The following is a 16,157-nucleotide window of genomic DNA, read 5'->3' as shown; positions in this document are numbered from 1 at the left end:
CTAATGATCTGGGATCATGACTGGGGATATCCTCGGATTGAGGAGCGGTAATATGATATGAATGGCAGTTTGCGCGCAAACTTTAAGGAAAAATGATATTGACATGTACAGATGAGGTGTAAAGAACAACTCTGTAGGACAGCATTATTACAGCAAAAGTTCTATCAATATTATTTTTAGTTTCCTAATCTAGAGCATTCTGATGTTTTTACAAGACTATGGCTAACATTTCGCAAAAAAACAACAGCCAGTAATTTAAAAATATAACATCTTTTATTACTTTTAGTTAAAATCTTTGGCATTCACCGACATACATGATTTAATATCACATTCATCATCTTACAAATCCCTTGTCTATGAAGAGGGATATCAGGGGAGCATCGTTTGTTCATTTATACTTTGGGTTCTGCAGAGCCAATCAAGGAAACAAACAGCCCTATTCTGAGACCAACCGCTAAAGTCTAAAGAAGCCAACCACTCTTCATTTCAGCATACCTAGCAGGCAAAGGTAATGCTTTGTGTATTAGTTTCATATGTAAATCATGTTTGGAACAGTGTATGTTATGGAAAGAAAACCCATTTGCCCACTAAAATCTACGGCCCAACCTTGCCCCCCTGTGGCAGTCTAGAGTCATTTAGTCCTATTTGTTTCACGTCAGTGGGCAACACTTTTTTTCAAACAGCCACGACAAGATCCCGCTAATATGAGAACCACCGGTGAGCCGGTCACCTTTGGTCTTGAAATGTTCAAGGAATTCAAAATGAGTGCATTTTCACGGTGTTAAATAAGGAGTGTAGGCTACCTTTAAAATAAAATATATAACATTGTTTTTACTTCTTAAAAATAACAGGTGAAATGCTTCTTTGGCAATTTGGTTTAAACTTAAAAGAGTCAAGGACGTCAGTCAGAGAGTTCAGTCCCAGTTAAGATTGAAATTTTGCAGACAAGATATTTTAGTCTCCCTTTTTTAAACTCACCTGTATAACCCTGAATGCTCTCTTGTTTACCCATGATCCAATTTTCACATCCATGTCTTGAGCAAGACAGTTTTCAAGTAAAAAAAAATGCATTCATCCTCTATGTCCCTCTAATCAAGTTCATGAGCAGCTTCAAAGACTGGTTTCCATAGCAGCTACACGTTCCCTCACCATGCAGACATTCCATTAGTCAGCAGTGGTGGGAGGGGAGGGGAGGGGTCATGTCTGTGACAAAGCCTGGGAGAGGACTTCTCTTTCCCTTCCTTTGTGACTTGTGAATGCAGAGGAGTGATGTGAGGATGAAATGAAGGAGTTGTTGAGATGACCGGAAGGTGGGAGTGTCCTCAGACTGTTTGGGAGATGATGATGCTGACAATTATGACAGCCAGCACAGCACAGACCACGACCAAAATGATCTTCTTCTACAAAGAGGAGTAGGAAACAGAGAGTCAGCATGTATGGAACATAACCTTGTTCTAGTGCTGACCTATGAAAACCACAGATGCACCTCAATCCTCCACCCATAGCAACTAGGGATGGAAAAAGTAAACATGTTTGCTCCACCTAGGCTGCTGGATGAACTTACAATAACAGGTTTTGCCAGTACGATAACTACTTGATCCTTGTGCTATTCCACAGACAGCTGTTCATTACAGCGGGAGTTCAGTTATCCACTGATTCATCAACACTCTGAGCAGAGCAAACATGAGGATTGTGAAAATTCACAATCAACTCATTGAGGGTACTACAGGTCAAACACCGAAAACCTTGTATAGCATATTCCCAAAGCAAATCAACAAAAACAGACTAATTGCAATGAAAGGACAAATTAAAAATGACAAAAATGATTAAATTAGAAAAACTCCAAAAAATTACATTCCCGTCTAGGACTACATGATAGCCCAACCAGCTTGCGCAAATAAAACATGTAAGCCAACACACCACTGAACATGCAACCCCACTCCAAAGACAAGCTCAAATCCTTTACCCACACAGAGGCACACCCGTGGCCTAGACTAAACACGGTAAACACCCTGCACCCCTGATAAAATGGCAGGCGTGACAAAGACTTACTCAACAGTCAGCTGTACTTAGGCTTGCTTGAGGCCCACAGACAGGCCGATTATGAGAGCCACAATGGCCAGAGTCACCACTACAACACATACTATAATTATCGTTTTCTGGAAGACACAAACACACCAACGCAGCTGTGGTTATTTCCAGTAATTGTGTAAAACAAATAGCACTCCTGCCTTTGAGGTCAGACTGTGGGACAACCCTATATTATCAGATGAGATATTCATCAGTCAGTTAAACACTCTCACCGAGTAGAGATAACCTTGTAAGAAGACTGATGCACAGACACACCTATTGGCAAACACATGAAAATAAAAGGCAGACAGACAGATGCAATGAGTTTTCTGTATGTAAGGGTGAGCTGTGGATGTCTGTGAAACGTGTGTATAGGTAGTAACCAGGTCTCACCACAAGGAGGCAACATCCATCTTTTAACAAGGATCAGGCGATTAGGAGAGAAGAAAGCTTGAGGAGAGGTTTGGCAAAACAGGAGATGACAGGAAGAACAGGAGAAAAGGGAGCAACGAGGGCTTTGGTGTTGGGTCTTTGGGGACGGAACCGTTCTCCACTGAGCGAGCAACTCACACGCCGCGCCTCCTGCTGGTACTTGGCAGCCTTCTTGGTGTCTGCCACGGCCCTGTCCACGAAGCCCACTGACTGGTCCACGTTGCTCTCGATCCGATCGATGATGCCACCCTGACCGCGGCCCGGGCAGAGCAGCAGCGTGAGAGTCACAGGAAGTGAAGACAGAAAGACAGAAAGGAACAAAGAAAGAGCAAGAGAGAGAGACAGAGAAGAGAGAAAAGCAAGTGGACACAGAGGAACCAGAAGAAGAGAAGAAAAGAAGGCACACACTTCTCATTAAAGCGGTGATGAAACAGAGCAGCCCAGTTTGGGGAAGCATGAGACCTGTAACCTGTACCTGCATGTGTACTTCTGTGAATGTGTATGAGGCTTTGTGTGGGTGCATTTACTGAAGGCAGAAATACTGCTTCTGTTAGAAAAAAGAGAAGTGACTAACAGGATATTACACCTAAATCCTCAAAGCTGTGAACAAGAAGAGTTGGTAACATGAAAGACAGATAACGTGAGAGAGAGTAAGAGAGGTCCGTAAGAGACAAAGTAGGTCTTGACCTACAACATACATATAAATACCGAGATGTTCACATACCTTTCTAGCTTTGCTCTGATACCTGACTGCTTTTTTGGTCTCAGTTTTAGCCACTTCTATGTGATCCACTGCTTTGGATACATTCACCTCAATGTTGTCTACGACATCTCCCTGAAAATAGACAGATTCAATGTCATTATTTTCCAATTCTCACAGTAAAATGAACATGCACTTGCCCACAAAAACAATACATACACATACACTTACAAACAGACACAAACACAAAATGTCAATAAAAAATTAAATGCACAGAAAAATTGTCAGTTTGTTTGGGAGGCCTTACCTTGTTGTGTACTTTCCCTCAGATCGCATGAAATCAATTAACATAAAGCTAATTAAATCTCTCAATAAAAATATCCAAATCATGTCAAGAAATATTGACTGGTAACCTGGTAATATAATGCCATTGACGGACACAATGTTTACAATGATGTTTGAATGGACTGATATGGAAGAAATCCAGAGACAGAAAGCATTATGTCCAATCATCTGACCACTCACTTTCAAGGGTTTGGATGAAGATGTGACCACCACAGCAAAAAAAGCTCAGGAGCCCACAGACAAGATGAATAGCACGTCTTGAAGAAAAGAGGGCTGAGGAATGGGGGGGGGGGGGAACAGAGAGAAAGACTAAAAAGAAACAAAAAAATAAAGGAAAAGAGGAATACAGCACGAGTGTGGGACCGGACAGTAAAAAGAAGGAAAAGAGTGAAAAGAAATGAAAGGAAGATGGGGAGAGGAAAGAGGAAAAAAGAGAATGCAGACAGATTGATTGATGAAAAATAAATGAATTAATATGGAGATGACTGAAGAAGGAGGAGCAAAGAGAAGGTGGGTGTACCTGGCTCTCTACGAGCATGGCGATGTCTACAAACATGTCGTGCAGCTCCTTAATGCTGCTCTCCAGGCGTACAATGTCCTTGTGTCGCGCCTCGATCTCACTCAGAGCCTGCTTAGACATGTTGGAATCTACAATCTACACACACACACGAAAAAAGATCAATATATTAAAAAATGGAATGCCAATAAGTTGAGACAGAGACAGAGACAGACAGAGTAGACCCATGAACATGGATTGTTTTTTTGTCATTCCGAATAAACTATTCAGAATGAAAATGTTGTGTTCTCTGTTTATATGGGGCACTCTATTCCACTCTAAAATCTGATTGGAATAGCCAATGCTACTTTACTTTTACTCAAGAGGCCAGAGGAACAGAAAACCCGATTGACGGTATACATCGCTGTTCAATCTGAATGAACATTCCCGAAATTCTATTCAGATCGGCAGTTTATTCTGGGGGTGTTTATTCTCGAGGTGTTTATGTGTCGTTTGTGTCATTTATGTGTTTATGAGCCATTGTTCCCATTCTAATTGGATTAAAAGCGTCCATGTAAACCCACCTATGACAAATTGATTCAAATGTAGCAAATGTCAAGGGCAACATGTATGTTTTTTATGGACAATTGCAAAAAAATATATCACTCAGTTTTACTTTCAAGAAAAGGGTGGTACAAATGTTATGGATTTGGCCATGGTGTTCCTCTTTAATTTATCTTAATACATACTTTAATTTACACGTTGCACTTCAAACACTGTAAACACATCAAACTTTACCCCTGCAGTGAATACTGCTGCGTTTCCACTCTCCAACATCTCCTCCAACTCATCATCAGTGGTAGCTTTACCAGCTGTAAGAGAGTGAGTGGGGAGGGAGGAGAGAGAGAGAGAGAGAGACAGAGACAGAGAGAGAGAGAGAGAGAGAACATAGTTATGGTAACAAGTGAAACGGGAATAAGAAAATTAGGAAGTAGGAAACGTATGACTGATAAGGCTGATCATTGTTCCTGTGTTCACAACCACACCAACAATGTGTTTCAATGCATTTCACCACATGACCGTGTGTGTACGCACTGATCTCTAGCTGCCTCTGGATCCGTCCTTTACTCCTCTCTCTGAAATCCACCTGAGCCTCGTTGTACTTCGTCATCACCTCGACAAACTTCCGTGATAGAACAGCATGCTGCAGACGGAGGAGGCATGGTTAGATTTACTGTCCTGTCCAGTGACGACAATGTGTTTGACACTTTTATGGCAGAGATAAGGGTGTCAGTGGCCCACCTGTGACTTGCGTATCCTCATATCAGCAGAGACCCTTTCTTCCTGGTCCGTTTCCAAATTCCTCTCAATGGCTGAAGAGACAAACACAACAATCTTATGGATGTAGGTCATTTAAATGTAACAAGTTCAATACATACTACTATCTACACAGTAGCCAACATGACAATTCAGCTTCTTCCGTTGATTGGCCCATGTTCAGTCATCAGTCCAAGTTCTTCACCAGTAATTCAAATTTATTGGCCGAGGACACTTTTAACAACACTTCAAGGACTTTTCCCTAACAGTGTTGTTAAACAAATCCATGCACACTTGTATTGATACGGTAGGCATTTCCACTTCTATACTACATTTCTTGCTATATTAAACACTTGTTTACAATGTTAAACACCAACACCATTTTTTGAGTGTGAGCTATTGCTAATATTACTGTCTGTTGAATGGATAATGTGTCGTGGGTGCCCTACAGCTTAATCTGGAAAATCCCTGTGTCTCTTCACATCTTTTGGCTTGCAGTGAGTCTTGAGTATAGGTGATACTGAGCTTGGTACTGATCAAATATTGACAATAATGTAATGATTATTGTATAATATCCTCTACTAAATGAGAGATGCCGTTTATGGTCAAGATTGTAAACTGCTGTAGTCACATTTCCTTCATTTAGTTGTGGGGAAGGGTGCTGTGCACTTACTCTTAAGTTTGTTTCGGGCATTGTTAGCCATCTTTTTAATGTCGTTCGTGAGAGCCTCAAGGTCATCTTGTGTTTCTGGAGGGGAGAGAAATAATGTGAAAGTCAAATACAGTCTACATCCTCCAGTGTTTACCTTACATTTGCATATGCCCACATTGTTCTTTAAATAAATATTATTTCCTTTACTCTCAAATCATCCTCAAGTCAATTCCCGCCATCTGCACCATGGCACATTTTCCAGGAAGTTGAGTGCAGATCCCTGCAGCGGACTGTGTTCTGGACGATAACATTTACCATGCCTAAATGAACCCTCAGCAGGAAATGACTGGGTTCACTATGTGCACCCAGCGGTATGAAAGGGAAGTACAAATAACCCAAGGAAACCCAACTGGTGAACAGTATGTGCATATCTTACTCTGTTCTGATGTGGGAGCGGAGAGTATAACTGAGTAAAGCTTCTTCACTTCAACAACGTTTTCATCTATCTTGTCAATGCTACCCCTGATGTCTTCAATCTGAAACATAAAGACACTGATGTTAGTGAGGGGAGAAATAATCTTGTGATGCAATTCAAGATGCAGCCGAACACACGCATATCTGCACAGATGAAGAGGCATATCTCAACGTAAGCAAACTGCTGAGTTATCTCATGTGAAATGACTAACTCTTTATATCACACAATTGATAGAATGTGAACGCTACTCCTGCGTTCTATCAAGGTTTTTCATGAAAATAAAAAATACTAGGTTTCATAGTTCTAAGTTTCAAGGACCAGATATATTTATGCCCAATACACTCAAGTAACCATTATACGTTTATTAAATGGTCATTATTGTGATGCTAAATGTCATGGATAAGTCAATACATGCACAATGTACATACGTTTTACAAACTGTACATTTTGTAATATCTATGACGTTTGATTCTGATTTCTCAATATTTTGCAATTGCTCTCCATTTAATATTACAATTTGATTACAAATTATTTTGAAAAAAGTCAAAACAGTGCCCGTGCAGGTCTTTGAAGGCCAATAACTGTCGAAGACCCATTTTTTCCCCAGTCTCTTCTAAGATTTATTTGTTTTTGGTCCACCAAGTGGTATGTCCCTCATGCTCAGTGGCCCTCACATCAGAGACACTCCAATTAATGTGTAAGGAACTCTCCTTAAATCAATGATAGATAGATAGATACTTTATTGATTCCCAAGGGGAAATTCATGACTTTGCCCAACACAAATCCACAAACCTGGGAAAAGAACTCGTCCATAAACGCTGCATTGTCCACAGCAATCTCCACATCATCAGCATCATCAGTGTCACACGTCTGAGGAAAAAACACAGGATACCCATTTAACTATGGCACTTTCTGTTAGCTGTGTGTTCCCTGTTATTTCTGTGATGTACATCGAGGCGGTCATTGCCATAGTTCAGGAGGAATTAGAGTTAGAAACTCTAATTAGAATAGCAAAGTTAAGACTTCTACTACATACGGTGACATTTTTCTTATTATTTCTCATACATAACATACTTTTTATGATGGCTTCTGAGGCTGATTATTACAGGCAAGATCATTCAGATATCACCAATTGCTAGCATTCCTCCAATTACACAGTTTATTGTAAGGCTGTTCTGCAGTCCCACTACCTCAGCTGTTTTTAGAGTCATATTTTCTCTAAGGAAGGTTTTAATCGTCTAAGCTTATTTTTATGACAGTCCTTTGCCACACACTCATCATTGAAATCAGCTGACCTGTGACGCGTTAGTTTTGGCTGAGCAAGGCCCTGTCTTGTGCCTTCCTGTACTCTCTGTGCTAAGAGCTAGGGTTAAAAAGTTCACTCCCCAAGTTACAAGTCTTGTCATAAACACAGCTAGTCATATGGTAAATGTGCCTGCCGAACACATACAGTGTACACACAGATAAATCATGCACACACTATATATAAGACATGGTCTATCTGTTTACCTTATTTCTAATTCATTTTCCTGTCATTGTAGGTCTCTTTGGACAAAAGTGTCTGCAAAGAACCACAAACAAAAACTAGATAGGCCTACTAGATATTTAAAGCTTGGTGAGAGCTCAAAGACATTACCTTTTTGGTTGTAATACAATATACAATGGTGATTTTAAAATATCTTGTAGGCTGCAATGAGGCTAAAGTTTGTTAGTGGTATAACAGTCATGATGAGCCCACACAGGATGCTGTCCGGTCAGAGATAAGTTCATACAGTAGGTTCAACTTTCTATTAACTCTTTCAGACACGAGCCCTCCTTCACTGAAAATCCCACTGCTCAGCTCATAGTCATGTCAAAACTCAAATAAGCCCTTAAGTCATCTGTCATGAACCTTTGAGACATCATTTTGACTACCAAATACATGCCCATCATTTGCATGTGAAGCTTTCCCCTACGCAAGGCCGTAACAGAGTCCCCATAAGCTAGGAAGACAGCACGTCCAGGCCACACCAGCTTCCAGGCTGAAAGCTCTGAGGTAGTTCTCAGTCGTCCTTGTTTAGTTGAGGACAAGAGAGACGGAGGAAAGCACAGAGAATAGACTGTTTGACAGTTTAACCACGAAGCTGTGACATCCTTTGCTAACATAAACGTGTGACTGTCGTGATCTGTGAAACCAACTATGACAGCCATGAATAAAACAACACAGAAAATGCAATTGATAGTGCAATGTTACCCTATACTACAAATGATCATACTACAAGTCTTACATCCAGTCAAACCTATTCGTTATTACACTACAGATGTACTAAAGGAACTGACACAGAAACACACTAACTGTTTTCTTCCCCGCACAATCATGATAACAACCAACGGTGCAACAAGTCTGCTGTTTGCTAAAACCATCTCTGACAGCCACAGTATATGTGTGTGTGTGTGTGTGTGTGTGTGTGTGTGTGTGTGTGTGTGTGTGTGTGTACGCGCACTCTCCTTTTAGAACCATAAGAAACACTAGGAAACAAAACAAGTTGCCCCACCAGCTAGTTAAACATTCAACAAGCGAGGAGGGGGGGTAAGGGATAAGGAGAACCGGGTAGAACTCTGCACAATGCTCAAGTCCTCCTCCAACAAACACAGAGGAGTCAAACAAAGTTCCTTAAACTCCATACTGGTACTAGTCAGTCAGCAAATTCAGTAAAGTAGCCTACTGTTTTATGCGCAAATTGGAGAATTTTAGTGCCGGTTAAGTACACCTGTAAAGTAGGCTGTCCTTGCTATCTTTTAACCCCTCGATCACCACCCACTTATGTATGACAGTGCAGAGGAAGGTAATAACATATACATGAATACATATAAATATATTACTGTAGACACAACAACAAACAATACAAACTATATTTGTGTTTTTGACTGACTCATATTTGTGGTGTAAACTAGGTCTGTCTTAAACTATGCTAAAAAGGGTGACGGTCACGGTGCAGTGGCCTAACATACTTCCTTCCTGGATTACCTTTGGTTTCAGGTAAGAAAAAAAACACACAGTCAATACTGTGTCACTATGGTAATAAATCCAGGCTGTATAAGACTGGTTCAAAGCCACAAATGAGAGAGAGAGAGAGAGAGAGAGAGAGAGAGAGAGAGAGAGAGAGAGAGAGAGAGAGAGAGAGAGAGAGAGAGAGAGAGAGAGAGAGAGAGAGAGAGAGAGAAAGAGAGAGAGAGACTCTCCCAGCAATAATCTCTCTGCATCCTGGTTCTTTCCGTTTAAATATCCTACCTCTCATCTACAGCTGGTCAGGAGAGCTGTGATGATGCCGTAGCCTAACCCTTTGCCCACCCTGGCCATGCCAGGCCGAAGGCCCATATTCTGGTGACCTTTAGGCCTTACGAATTTACGCACACAAAACATTTTCATTTTTTGTAATGGATTCTGTCTGTGACAGACTGGCAGAAATATATAGGCAATGAGATTTCACAACATCCTGCTCACAAGATCCCATCCTGCCCCATCCCCCCCTCTCTAACAATCATCCACGCGATCAGCTGAGAGAATCATCTGTCAGCGAGCGGGGTTCGAGTTGGCACCTAGTGATCCTGTGGCAACCACAGACACTATATTGAAGTCAGTCCCATCGTCATTTTCTAAATAGATGTGAAAGATGTTCCCTACGTTTGTTAAAAACATAAGTCTACGTTCAAATAGGCTACCTGCCACATAACATGTGATACCATAGTAATCGCGTTCTCAAACACCCCCGAGTCGCCTTGACCACCTCTGCCTTGCCAAGGTCGACTTCTCTTGGGAATGACGTAATTTAACTTCTGGGTCTTGCTGAAGTCGTTAAGCCAAAGTTTATGTCAGGTTAAAAGTATCGGCTACTCATTGAGTTCTACAACTGTTCTACAACCGTGTTCAAATAACACAATATGTTGAGACCGTCCAGTAGGCTATCCATGATTATAAACTCACCGCTTTGAGTTGCTCCAATCGGTCCTTCATGTCTGAAACAACCAGCTACACTAAAAAAATAAGCAAAATAAAAAATAAGTTAATATCTTTAAAAACTGACAGGCAGTGTCTCGCACCAAAACCTGCGCAGTGTCAGTATGCTACGTTGAAATCGGCAGCCAGTTTAATAGCTAGCGGTAACAGGTCCCGCTGCCTGAGTTCAAATATGCTGCCCAAGACGCCGTGGTTGAAGTTTGAGTTCGGGCTTCAGGCGTAAAAGTGGGAACAAAATACTCCAGGAATATTCCATACAATATGGCTGCTGCGTTCCAGGGCCGTTTTTCCTTTTTTGCTAAATCTATCCGCTCAGGGGATTAAGACAACAGTTGTGTGCAGTCCGCTTAATCTCTTCCCCCGTTCTCTCCCTCCCTATCTCTTTTTCGCAGTAATCATTCTAAAACGCACTTTTCACTTCACGCATGCTCAGTGCTCCGCTCGACAACACTTAAGCACTTGTTTGACAAGGGGCCTCGCCCTGCAAAGGGTTTGGCTACCTGTCTGTGTATGGCAGGTCTTAAAGGGGCGATATCCACCTGTCGTTTCACCCAGATTATTGTAGGCGCAATAATATCCACTCGCCTCTAACATGCCCATACACATCAGGATCAATAATATCGACGCCCAGGCTACTCCGGAATGCACCAGGGCAACTCCTATTGGTACTTGTGTCATAAAGTCACAATTAATGAAAAAAGTGTGTTAAATTGGCGTTGTTATTTACAAGACTTTAATCCACTAAGTAAAGATGACGTGAGCTATGTGAAGGAGTTCAAGATTATGTTTATGATTATGTTATGGTGGTTTCCAATAGTAGGGCCTATTGGTAAATTATTTGTTCGACAGATGAAGCCTAAACACTAAATTGAATTAGAATTGCATTCGTCATAGACCTCCATAAGTCTTGTAAATGTAACGTTAATGCAAAAATCTCAAAATTGCATGCACTTTATATCCGTAAATAGGCCAAACGCATCATTTGAACCACAAATGCATTGCATTTCATGTGAAAAATCACACAAAGTGACGTTAAGTTGTTGGCAATATGGGCATTTCTATCGAGTGTATCACCTGGGTAACTCATGAGCCCAGCCCTCGTATTATTTTGAAGGCTCCATGCTGCCATCTGCTGAATTAATTCAGTGGTAACAACAATTACTCATCTCTTGTCTATCAACAAAGCCAGCGCTGATAGGCCTGAAATTTGTGCCCTTCACCCACAACCAACTTAAATGATATACTTGCAGGCAAGGCTTTTTAAAACGAAGTAGGTCTACTGAACTACCAATGTTAGTATTCACTACTAGAGCTAAATTCTGATCATGTTTTGCAAAGTGATTGCAAGAAGTGGGGAGGAACTTGTAATCTTGATAAATGTTAAGACATACACAGCACAGGGGTATATGGAGAACAGTAACAATACATAACATCCCAGTGATGATCTTTCCAACCCAAAGGCAAAAAAATAAACAAAAAACACATACATGCTGACTGTGCACATACTTTAAAAAATCAACACAAAAAAAAAGCAGCATTACACTTTGCTGCATAACCAGACATTTCTTCTTGAGACAGCATTAATTATACATCACAGGGACACATCCAAATCACAAAGGCAAGCCAAATGTATTCAGAATGTTTTTATTCAAAGTTTAATTCTAAGTGCTGGGAGTCTTACAGAGTTTAAGTTCTGTATAACACCATGAAAAGCTCTCATCTTTTACCAGCGTTTACACTAGTGTATTTGAGTGGGTGCATGTCTGTGTACATATGTATGTGTAAAGTCCGCGCATTGGTGTTTTTACTGTTAGCGAGTCTACACTGAAATCCGAGAACCACACAAATTCACTTTTTTCATTTTGAAACACAAAAACAAAAACGAAAAAAGTTGAAAAATAAAAATAATCTGCATCGGGATTTTACAGTAAAAGGGCCAGGGGGAGGAGGAGGAGAGGGGGGCAAACTCTGTCGCCACTGAACAGCCTGATGACTTCTGGCCACCAATGGCAAAAGAGAGAGTACAAGAGTCACATGTTAAAGATCGTCATCCTCATCTGGCAGAGCTGTTTCTGATGCCACCTGCAGAGGGGATGAGGGATAAAGACAAAGGTCAGCAACTCCATCCAAACAGGGCGGCTATGGTTATGTACCGTGCTGTGCTCCAACTGTGGCCAACTCACTTTAAGGTCATGCTCGTACTGTGCAGCGAGTGAGGGGTCCATGGCGATCTCGGGTGGCGCCAGAGCAGGCATCTCCACAAACTCCAGGTTGGGGTCGCCGATCAACTTCCGCGCCAGCCAGAGGAAGGGCTTCTCGAAGTTGTAATTACTCTTTGCAGATATGTCGTAGTACTGGAGAGGAAGACAAGCAATGCAAGTAGATCAACACAAACTATTGATAGACACGGAGGAGGAACAGAGGCCAGTTGAACACCAAATGAGTCTGGCTAGCCAGGGAAAATCAGCTAGATTAATAATCCTTATACAGCTTTCAGCCCATCACTACAGGGAATTTGTAGAGTACTGGACCGACAGACAACTGGATTCTCCTGCTCACCTACTTTAAAAGGTTTAAAGCTTCCAGTGTGTTATACAGTCAGAGAAATGTGCATCAGCCTTAAGCAATGTGTATGAGGTTACTTGGAACAGAATAAAGGTCAAAGCATCCATCTCAATAGAGGAACAGCTTATCTGTCATCTACCCCAGAGTTTGATAAGATGCAGCACACCAGCTCTGTGCAAGCAGCAACTGTGACACTGTTAGCCTATCTTAGCAGAATTCACTTAAATTGGGTCTTTCACATTATCCTATAGCAAGAAGGAAAACCACCCATTACACTAAAATGTACTAAGACTAGTTAAACATGCCGACTTTTGGGACTTGAGCTTATTCACCACATTCCACAGAGTTCGAAAAGTCATCACAAACCCTTCTCATCTCTGTGCATGTAGTTACTGTCAGTCACCAACCCTAAGCACATACTTGGAACCATGTTTTCTTTCAGGGAAATCAGTGCTCCTTTTTGTTGTTTTCAGGTGCTGCCTGCAAGTCACTCCGCCCAAGTAACAGTGCTTTGCCGGAATGTGAACATAGTGCCAAGTATGTGCAAGCTTGCAAAATGGCTGTGTCGTGACATTGTACATGTAACTATAATGTTGCAGTGGGAGCATAAAACCGAGTCACTACATGCACGGAAATGAGAAGGGTATGTATCGACTTATCTAACTGAGTGGAATATGATGAATAAGCTAAAGCCCCCAAAAGTCAGCATGTTCCTTTCATGGTGTCGAACAGGGTTATTTATTTATTTTATCTTTAGCTAACTCTAAGGATAGATAACCAATAAGATGATTTCCCAAAAAGTTGGCATGTGCCTTTAAGCACCTCCGCTAACAAGAGTGTACCGTCACACCGGTGTGTTTGGAGTGTTGGAAAATGAACATTCTAAAGAATGTCTGGGTTCATTGAATTCAACATAGAATTTTAGAATGTTGAATTGTTGCGGAATGGAATCTTGTGTTAGAATGTTCAAAACCCACCCTTTTAAAGGTTAAGGTCAAACATCAAGATCCCTGATAGATAATGCCACACCCATCAGGAACTATATCTAAATACAACAAGCTGGGTGTGTCAAAAACATACTTAAGACACATACACATTCAATTACGAGATTACAGAGTGTTGACAGGTTACCTGCAGATTCTTCTTGCGGTGAAAGACAATGCTCTTGGCCTTCACTTTCCTATCTTTGATGTCCACTTTGTTGCCGCACAGCACAATGGGAATGTTTTCACAGACGCGCACCAGATCACGATGCCAGTTGGGCACGTTCTTGTAGGTCACTCGAGATGTCACATCGAACATGATGATCGCACACTGAGCTGGAGACACAAAAAGGGATTAGTAGGGTGAAACATGACAAATTTCAAGAATAAAAGCATTATGGATCTAGCCAGTCCAATTATTCATTTTGTAAAGGTATGACAAATAAACACCTACCTTGAATGTAATACCCATCTCTGAGGCCTCCAAACTTTTCCTGACCAGCTGTGTCCCAGACATTATACTTTATGGCTCCTCTATTAGTGTGGAAGACCAAAGGATGAACCTCCACCCCAAGAGTGGCTAGACAAAGAAGGAAACATGACACACGCACACTGTAATTACACACAAGTATACACACCCACAAAACTCATGATCATTTATGCGAATGTTCTGGAGAAGTTCCTTCCAAGACATGTCACTACTCACCGACATATTTCTTTTCGAACTCCCCCGTCAAATGTCTCTTCACAAATGTAGTCTTTCCGGTACCACCATCACCCACCAACACGAGCTGTAGACAAGGGAGGAGGGACAGTGAGACTTCACTCCCATCACATCGACTGGCCGCAATGACGGCATCCCAAAGAGTGATGATCCCCAAAAGTTAAGCATCACTCGTCATCTTACCTTAAACTGTACTTGAGGTTCGGTTTCTGCCATGGTTGTCTAGATTGGTCTGCGTGTCGCAGTGTGTCGGGCTGAGAGACAGAAGGCGGGAGGGTTAACAAAGATAGGGGAGGACACTATCTTGCTTAATGAGAGCCACCATTGACACGGCGGATCTAAGCTTTATCGCTGGGCTTTTGCGTAAACCGCATGGCTTAAAAAAATCTCCGCATCATTGTTAGGGCCTACATAGCATAACTAACTAAAGTTGCTAGCTAGCTAACGTTAGCGTCAGAGTGATTGTTGACTAGCGCGCTAAGTTAACTTAACGTTTCAACACAATATCCCTCTTCCATAAATGCACCGCCCGAAAACATCGCAGAGCCTCCATAAAACCAAGGAACATACCAGGCAATAGGTAACGTTAACACCGTGCATATAATAGGGAAACATCATAGAAAGTCTAGGCCATTTTGAATCAACTATTAGGCATCGATGTTAGCATCTCGATGCATAGCGCTGTTGGATGGCAAAACGCCATGTTGCACTGCCGCACTTTTCTAGTTTCGACTGGAACAAAACCTGTCCAGCACCGAAATCTCTTCCCTCGCAAATCGCCCACAAATGGCGTCACTAATATAGATTCCATTTAAGACCTACATAATACTGTACATAAATAAGATGGCCCATTAACACATATGCAATGAACAATAACACCTTACCAACAATGCACGACAATCGAAGCAGACAAAACGAGGGAAAACCCAGGTGGCTAACAAATTAGCCAGGGCCTACAGACTAGCAAGCAGCACCCACTGTAATGGTAGCGTTAGCTAGCCACCACGATAGCATGCAATTTCCTAGCACATTAAGATGCCCAAACCTTTGTATGCCCAATAAATAGGCAACACTCACAACAAAGCTACGCTAAATACGATCTGAGAAGTTTATGGAGATTTATACTCATCACATAAGTCCAACTTATCAATGAATTACGACAAATGTTACATCAGCACTTGTGTTCCGCACTTACCCGGCGCTGAAGTGATAGGAAAAGAGCAAATGGCGACGTCCACGCGGGATTCAGCGTGGGTCAACTGGCTATATGTTTCCGCCCTTTTCACGTGACTTAAAATTTTCCTCTCCAAATTGTCAGCTCGAGGGTGACTCTTAGTGGTAATAGCTGGAATAACACTCTTTACCCTTGTTCTTTTCAGCAGTAGACTAATAAATATTAAC

The 16,157-nt window shown here is 41.6% G+C and overlaps 2 protein-coding genes across 8 annotated transcripts; both read right to left on the bottom strand.

Annotated features, from left to right (window-relative positions):
- Positions 1 to 251: 251 nt before the first annotated feature.
- stx3b (syntaxin 3b) lies at positions 252 to 10,915 on the bottom strand. Of its 6 annotated transcripts, none has more exons than XM_062525482.1 (11): positions 10,452 to 10,914; positions 7,280 to 7,357; positions 6,449 to 6,548; positions 6,034 to 6,108; positions 5,346 to 5,416; positions 5,139 to 5,247; positions 4,842 to 4,915; positions 4,068 to 4,202; positions 3,227 to 3,337; positions 2,464 to 2,751; positions 252 to 1,400 (listed from the first exon to the last, which is right to left on the bottom strand). In XM_062525482.1, the coding sequence occupies exons 1-10, from the start codon at positions 10,479 to 10,481 to the stop codon at positions 2,497 to 2,499; spliced, it is 1,038 nt and encodes a 345-aa protein (XP_062381466.1). In that variant the 5' UTR covers positions 10,482 to 10,914; the 3' UTR covers positions 252 to 1,400; positions 2,464 to 2,496. The 6 variants fall into 6 exon arrangements, with proteins under 6 accessions (XP_062381466.1, XP_062381469.1, XP_062381470.1 ...); XM_062525485.1 differs by lacking the exon at positions 2,464 to 2,751 and adding an exon at positions 2,053 to 2,159 and having other exon boundaries at positions 10,452 to 10,913; XM_062525483.1 differs by lacking the exon at positions 252 to 1,400 and adding an exon at positions 2,053 to 2,159 and having other exon boundaries at positions 10,452 to 10,915.
- Positions 10,916 to 12,112: 1,197 nt separating this feature from the next.
- ran (RAN, member RAS oncogene family) lies at positions 12,113 to 16,030 on the bottom strand. Of its 2 annotated transcripts, none has more exons than XM_062524627.1 (7): positions 15,952 to 16,030; positions 14,940 to 15,010; positions 14,739 to 14,823; positions 14,487 to 14,612; positions 14,181 to 14,368; positions 12,668 to 12,838; positions 12,113 to 12,566 (listed from the first exon to the last, which is right to left on the bottom strand). In XM_062524627.1, the coding sequence occupies exons 2-7, from the start codon at positions 14,970 to 14,972 to the stop codon at positions 12,522 to 12,524; spliced, it is 648 nt and encodes a 215-aa protein (XP_062380611.1). In that variant the 5' UTR covers positions 14,973 to 15,010; positions 15,952 to 16,030; the 3' UTR covers positions 12,113 to 12,521. The 2 variants fall into 2 exon arrangements, with proteins under 2 accessions (XP_062380611.1, XP_062380612.1); XM_062524628.1 differs by lacking the exon at positions 15,952 to 16,030 and adding an exon at positions 15,641 to 15,663.
- Between the last annotated feature and the right edge of the window lie 127 nt (positions 16,031 to 16,157).

This window comes from Sardina pilchardus, chromosome 21 (genome assembly GCF_963854185.1).
Source record: "Sardina pilchardus chromosome 21, fSarPil1.1, whole genome shotgun sequence".
NCBI lineage: Eukaryota > Metazoa > Chordata > Actinopteri > Clupeiformes > Clupeidae > Sardina > Sardina pilchardus.
Note: the sequence above shows the minus strand (reverse complement) of the source record. Positions and strands in the feature narration are given on the sequence as shown.

Coding starts and splice junctions, on each gene's coding strand:
- stx3b (XM_062525483.1), bottom strand. CDS start 10,481: ATGAAGGACCGATTGGAGCAACTCAAAGCG. Junction 4,203..4,841: donor CAGCAGTATTCACTGCAGGG/GTAAAGTTTGAT, acceptor GTGTGTGTGTAG/ATTGTAGATTCCAACATGTC. Junction 2,752..3,226: donor ATCAGAGCAAAGCTAGAAAG/GTATGTGAACAT, acceptor GGCCGCGGTCAG/GGTGGCATCATCGATCGGAT.
- ran (XM_062524627.1), bottom strand. CDS start 14,972: ATGGCAGAAACCGAACCTCAAGTACAGTTTAAG. Junction 12,839..14,180: donor ACCGCAAGAAGAATCTGCAG/GTAACCTGTCAA, acceptor CTTCCTCTCCAG/TACTACGACATATCTGCAAA. Junction 12,567..12,667: donor AGTACGAGCATGACCTTAAA/GTGAGTTGGCCA, acceptor TCCCCTCTGCAG/GTGGCATCAGAAACAGCTCT.